The following is a 7,070-nucleotide window of genomic DNA, read 5'->3' as shown; positions in this document are numbered from 1 at the left end:
AACCAAACCAAACCAAACCAAACCAAACCAAACCAAACCAAACCAAAGCAATCAATAGGAAAGGAAATATAAGGATACTGGGAGCCAGACGCTATTAATAGAAATGTAAAAACAAGACAACAATGAGTAAGATGCAGTTTTGGTCTTGAGGAGTGAATGCAGAGCCCCTTGTAGAAAACACTGTTGAAATAGAATCTGAAGAGGATCATGATGAGAAATGAGCACAAGGTGATGCTGTTGCATCTGGGTGGGGCAACAGACAGATTGAGGGGGATTCTCTAAATAAATCACCTCTCTTGTAAGTGGGAGGGGATTGATAGCAAATGCCACCATAGGTGGAGATAACAGCTTGTGCAAAGGCTTGAAGTGACAGGGAGTACTTGGGATAGAAAAAAATGTAGTTTTTCTTTGGGCTTGGAGTACTATACAAAAGATAAAGAATTCTTAAGAGGTAAATGGAGGCAGGATTCCCAGAGATACAGATTTCTTATGCTCAAAAAACCTTATCTTGTGATGGGAAAACAAAAACGAAAGAAAAAAAATCCCCCACTGCTCAGTATATCATATGTTAAGTTTTGAAAGTACTAGGAATTAAATACAAAGCAAGTAAGGATGAGGGTTGATACTTCAGAAATTGAGGGAGAAATATTATTGTCATGGTTATTATTATTCTTATAATGGTAGGGGTCCTGCAGTATGGTACACTTGAATAAGAAACTGCATGAAGACAGGATGTAAGCTAAGCAGTAGACCTCTGGGAGAAGAACATCACAGGCAGAAAAACATTGAGTGTGAAATGGAGTACTGTGTAGTGTGCTTGATGATATAAGAAGATACCTGGAGGCTAATGTAGGTTTACTAGGGAGATTCAAAGCACGCTGGAAAAGAGAACTGCAATAGTAGTGGAGACTCAGCATATAGAGGACCTTACATGCTACTTCAATCACTGAAATTTTCCTCTTGGGCACACAGGAACCAATGAAAGTGTGTTAAACAGGAAGTGATATGATCTGCCACAGGTACTAGAATAATTACTCATTACATAAAGGAAGACTCCAGAAACCTATTCACAGATGACTTTGGGTTCAAGGTGATGGCTAGCATCTGGATGGTAGCAGTGGAAGCAATGTAAGTGGTTGGATTCTGGATTTGTTAATAATATAATATGAAATGATCAGAAAAAGAAGCACAAAGAGGAGAAGTGGACCAAGAACAAAGCTCTGGGATATTTCAACAGACAGAAATCAAGACAAGCAATAATTAAGAGAAAAAATGATGCTCCTTCCTGAAGCCATAAATTGTAAAAATCCCATTGCTGGGAATAGGATAACTCTTTTCTAGTTGTTGGTAAATGGTGTCCAAGAGAACTCAAGATATTGCAGGCCTAATGTCACTGCTCTTAGATGACAACCAAAACTTGATAGCAAGACCCTGTTTCTGAAGACACCACACACTTTGGTAACAGGATTTGGAGAAATAAAGCTGGTACTGACATGGAAGCTTCCTCCTTCTGGGTGGTTTTCATAGGGTCAGAAGGTGCCATCCAGGCTACTAGGGAACAAAAGTCACTGATCACCTTACTCAGCTGTGAATACCACAAGCTGCAATAATGGTAGAACGGGCAAGATATACTCATGGGTGAAATCGTGGTAAAATGTTTTGTGGGTGACCACCTGTTTTATGATGTGCTTTAAAGGAGACTCCACAGGATTTAGTTATTTCTGATGTAAATCTGTCCAAGAACTCATGGTTGGGAAGATCATAGGCTCCAGGATTAAACTCTTACTATCATTTTGCTAAATGGACATAGTATCAAAACCCTTCTAAATACATATCTCTCTACACACAGAAGCTGGGAATCCTCCGCAGAAAAGTTTCTTTGAACAGTAGTTGGTAGATAGTTAGAAAATGCTAACTACTTTTCTACAAAGGAATGATGTAATATAAAGATAATATGAAAATGTAACTGCTAATGATGAGATAAGAATAAAAGGGCTATTGACAAAGTTAGAAGAGCACCAGCTTAGAACAAACAGTGTCTAGGAAGAGGAACTCTAGACATATGGCTATATATTGCTTCCCATTTATATATCAGAGTCTCCTCATCTGTGAAATAAAAGGGCTAAAGTAACTGATATTCAAGATGTAGTCTAGCATTAATTGACAGCATGGCCTGAAGCAGGCCGTCTAGCTCTAGGCTTTTATGACTCTATATTTCTTTAGATTGGATAACTTTTATCACAGCTTTACGTATCTGTTTGGTCTTCACACTGTAGATGATGGGGTTCATGACAGGAGGGATCAGCAGGTAGGTGTTAGCAATCATGGTATGTACATAGGGTGGAGCTCGTTTCCCAAATCTGTGAACAAAGGACAAACTGATCAATGGAATATAGAATATAGCTACAGCCCCGATATGGGAGATACACGTGCTGAAGGCTTTCTTCCTCTCTTCTGGAGAAGCAATGCTGAGGACAGTTCTGATGATCAGGACATAGGAAAAGAGAATAAGGACCGAGTCCACACCAACAGTAGAGATCATGGCAGTCAGTCCAACCACATTGTTGATCCTGGTGTCTGTGCATGAGAGCTTCATGACATCGGGGTGGAAACAGTAGGAGTGGTGGAGCACATGGCTGCTGCAGAAGGTTAGTCTCTTAAGAAGTGCAACCATTGGCGTCAACATCACAGTCCCTCTGATGACAATTGTCATCCCAATTTGAGCTATTCTGGAATCAGTTAAAATAGTGGCATACCTAAGAGGGTTGGAGATGGCCACATAACGATCAAAAGCCATAGCCAACAGCACTGAGGATTCCATGACAGTGAAGAGTTTAATGAAGAACATCTGTGACAAGCAGGCATTGAAGCTGATCTCCCTGGCATTGAACCAGAATATCCCCAGCATGGTGACCAGAGTGGATATGGAGAGCCCGAGATCAGTGGTGGACAGCATGGAGAGGAAGTAATACATGGGCTCGTGGAGGCTGGGCTGGGTGATAATGACAAAGAGAATCAGGCTGTTCCCAGAGAGGGCAGTTGCATAGAGAAAGCAGAAGGGAATGGAGATCCAGGTGTGGAAGGCTTCCAGCCCGGGCACACCAGTGAGCAGGAAAATGATGGAAGAAGCTGTGGTGTTCTGGAAGGTCGGCATGCTAGATTAAAATACAGAAGAGAGCTAAAACAAAAAAGCTGTATTTGTTTTGTGTATTCTATTTATAAATAATTTTATCCAACATACGTTTGACCAAAGATGAGCATCTATACAATATATAAAAATAGAAATGACACCTTTAAATCAGTAAAAAATTTGTATGATTTCAAGTACTGCAACAATATTTTTTTATCCTTGAAAGAACTGTCTCAGCCCAGAACTCTTCACCTCCAAGACTTTTTGCTGCTAGCTGCCTATGTCTGTGTGATCTGGATTTTCACTCTTCCATCTGTGGATGACACAAGAATATGAGTGGAACACTAGTATTCACTTGATATAACATGTCACCATATTCAACTATTTTTGTTTTAAATATTTGAATGATTAGTTCTTCACAATAAACTCTGTATGTTTTTATTGAAACATACTCCCTGGGACAAATAATGAAATGTTTCTGTCTTGTTTTGTAGAGGAAAATAAATCTTCATTGAAAAAGATTACATTTTCCTCAGAGTAGAAAATTTAGACTAGGCAGACAGGTATGCATGAATTTGAAATGGAGGTTTGGGGATAAACAGATCAAGGTTGTGTTTGGAGATGGCTCAGTGAGAAGTGGCCATTTTGGGGCAGGTCCTTTGGTGAAAAAGAAAGGCACTAAGTGACAGACAGCAAGCATAGGATGTGAAGAGGCACAGAGGGATACCTAAATGTTTACAGAGCATACACGCACATGCATATGCACACCTGCATGTATGTACACACACAGACTTCCACCTGTACATGTACACACACACACACACACACACACACACACACACACACACACAGTTCCACTATAAGGGGCACCCTACGGAACCTTACTGAACATAAACTGGGAAAATAATTGAAATTATTGGCGTGTTAGAGGGAAAAGGTAAAAGTTATTTGTATTGAGTATAGTTTGCGTCTCTAATGTTTTCGGTCCTGAGCGTCCTCAGGGGAGTAATGAAATTAATGTCAGAAATGTATGATCGTCAAAATGGAAAGAATTAAGCACTGATATTAATGTGTTATATACTCCTAAATAGGCACAAGAGGATGTTCTAACTGCTGTAACCTCTCCAAGGTGTCAACCAATTGAAGTGTTAGATACTCTAATTACTTTGATTTGATCATTCCCAAAGATATATATTTAGGGAAACATCACGTTATATTTTATAAATATATACGATTATAATTTGTCGTTTAAAATAGAATTACTAAAAAAAAAGACTTTTAAAAAATCAAAGAAAGTCAAGAAAGGAAGAAGAGCATTATCATAATGTGGCCATTCAGGGGATCTGTAGAACAGGAGAAATGCTTATAGGAAAAGCAGTGAACATTTTCCACATTGAGAAGAATGCTAAGTAAGACTTTCAAATGCGAAATGAAAGACCATTAAACAAAAAATATATTCTTGCAATATATCCTCCCCTGATCTTGCCTCTCGGTCTCAAGGATATTTCTCAAGTAACAGTCATTGAGATACTTCCATATTAGAAACTAAATGATAACACAAAATCTCCCCTCGCAGAATTCATAACCAAGAGAGGGTGAAATGTCAGTGGGGCTTTGGAGTAACTTCAAATTGTAGTTGCACATCAGTTAACAATAGTGGTTATGGAATGCAGTGTTACTGTATATGTCTGATAATTCTGGACACCATGTCTTTTATTTCACCTATAATGCTTAAGTTGATATTTTTGTCATTAAGTTCTGGAAAGTTTTATAAAATATGACTTTAAAAGTCAAACTACTAAGTGAATAATTTATCTTTCATCCTGATTTCTTAGTAACTTATTTAGCAATAATTTATTCATGCCCAGTTTTCTTTCCTCTTGATAATTTCTTCCTTCCCTTTCTTGATGAAAGATAATAATAAGCAAAGCAAACTGTACAGTACAGTTTGATCTGATCCATATTTGATCTGGCATCAGAGAAGTCAAGTTGCCTCCTTTGTCTCTGTCTCATCTGGGTCATTTGTCACTCTTGGACTGGAATTTTTATAATTTCTTTTCATTCATGCTAGACCAAGAGTGGACTTGCCATCCCTTTTTACAACCAGGAACTCTTTATAAACCATTGACCATCTATCAAAAACCTTTAGGTCAGACAATAGTAGATGTATATAGGGTGCTCACAGAGTCTTGTTAGTGACTAAGGCGTGAAGCAAGTCAGAGATGATTTTGTGGCTGAGGTAGCCAAAGAATTGTCATAGACCACATACTCCACACTTGTAAATCTCAAAACATCTTCTGTAATATGAGTTCAGTGACTCTTATCAGAAACAAAAATTGACCAGTTTTGAATATGAATGGCACATTAGATATAGGTACAGTAAGAACCACATGGTCATAGATGAATTGTAAAGTGCACTAAGGTAGGGGCTATCTAAGAGATAGGATATAGAAAATAGAGGGCCAAGTATGTGTGTTTTGTGTATGTGAATGGGTCTGGGTTAAGTGTGGAAATAATTCTAGGAAATAGCAATAAAGTAGATGAATTGTAACTAAACTTTTGGTGGTTAGATGTGAGTTTACAGGTGTGAAAACAGGATAAGTGTGCTCTGGACAGAGATAATGTGAGAAGTGATAGGAGTAACAGATAACTATAAGAAAATCAAGCAAAATGAGTCCTTAGCATGAGTCTTTCTTAGCTGAGGGAGAAATGAATGAGTGAAAACCTAAGAATCTTGAATTTCCTGGGAAGGACAATGTGGTAGGTTTTGCATTACAAAGCATCAAGACCCAGACATTTCCAAATATTTTATGAATAAGCAAACAAGCCATTGTCCATCTCTTCTAATTTAGCTCCAATAGCATTCCTTTCCTTCTTTAGCATTTTACTGGGTGCTGTTGGGTCCTATTCACAAGTTCCACCTCAACTCAATAGTGGAAGCTTTCTACACTTCAGTGTAGAGACTTTCAACATACTCATCTCAACTGGAACCCATCACTATCTGCCCTTATTAACCACAGTGCTTAGATAACAGAGGGACCAGTCATAAACACCATCTCTTCTTTGGTTTCCTTTTGCATAGTTTATAGTGAGCAAAGAAGAATCTGAAGAACAATCTGTTTTTGTTTATTTTTCCTTCACCCTTGGTAACAAGCAGGATATTTCCCCACTGAGAACTCCCAGAAAATCTTTCAACTCAGTGATTAATGTATTTCTAAATATTCTGTGTAAATTCCAGATATGTTTTTCTTCCACTCACTGCAAAATTTGACTACCTTTTCCTTGATCCTTTCTATTTCAATTGCTTCAGTGATGGTTCCTCTGATAGATTAACCCTCTCCACTATTTATTAGAGAATACCGTTCTTATAAATATTATGGCATTGTAGAAAGTTTGGCCTTACTTATTCCTTCCTGCAGTCCATAGCCTCTCCTAAAGATGACCTCATTATGATAATGGCTATAAATAATGCACATTTACCTGACTCATGTAGCTACTCTCTAACGACAGCATCTCCTAATTCTGTATTTCAGAAGTTGTCAGAAAGGTGGGAAAGGTGAACATGAAGGCAGCAGTGAGATGGGGACCAGGCTGAGGTGCTAAAATCTGCAATTTAGAGGAACCCAAGTGACAGTTTGGAGATCAAATAAAAGCTCTTTGCTCCCAGTGGTAATAAAAAGCAAATGAAATGCCTGTTTTTGAGAGGCATCATCTCATCTCAGTCCTCAGACACTACAACCTCCAGATGAGCCCAACAGAACTCATTTCCTTCTCCATTCCCCATTTCTTTCACTAATCTGCCAACGGAATTAAGGTCTAATAATCATCTAATTAAAATTACCCATTTTCCCTCTTTCACTTCCATCTCCTATCTGTCTTTCCAGTTAAATAGTTATCTATCTATCTATCTATCTATCTATCTATCTATCTATCTATCTAT

General features: G+C 38.2%; 2 protein-coding genes across 4 annotated transcripts in view; both read right to left on the bottom strand.

Annotated features, from left to right (window-relative positions):
* LOC114634177 (olfactory receptor 51E2) overlaps window positions 1-7,070 on the bottom strand; it is an 18,750-nt gene that overhangs the window by 9,997 nt on the left and 1,683 nt on the right. Inside the window, exon 2 of one of the 3 annotated variants that reach the window (XM_028782844.1) lies at window positions 1,494-2,360. The exons of the other annotated variants lie outside the window; for them this stretch is intronic. The gene's annotated coding sequence lies outside the window, so the exon portion shown is untranslated. The remainder of the gene's footprint in view (window positions 1-1,493; window positions 2,361-7,070) is intronic. 3 annotated transcript variants of the gene reach the window in all.
* LOC114634178 (olfactory receptor 51F2-like) lies at window positions 2,210-3,154 on the bottom strand. The gene has a single exon (XM_028782846.1). The coding sequence runs from the start codon at window positions 3,152-3,154 to the stop codon at window positions 2,210-2,212; it is 945 nt and encodes a 314-aa protein (XP_028638679.1).

Source organism: Grammomys surdaster, unplaced genomic scaffold (genome assembly GCF_004785775.1).
Source record: "Grammomys surdaster isolate TR1022 unplaced genomic scaffold, NIH_TR_1.0 894, whole genome shotgun sequence".
NCBI classification, from domain to species: domain Eukaryota; kingdom Metazoa; phylum Chordata; class Mammalia; order Rodentia; family Muridae; genus Grammomys; species Grammomys surdaster.
Note: the sequence above shows the minus strand (reverse complement) of the source record. Positions and strands in the feature narration are given on the sequence as shown.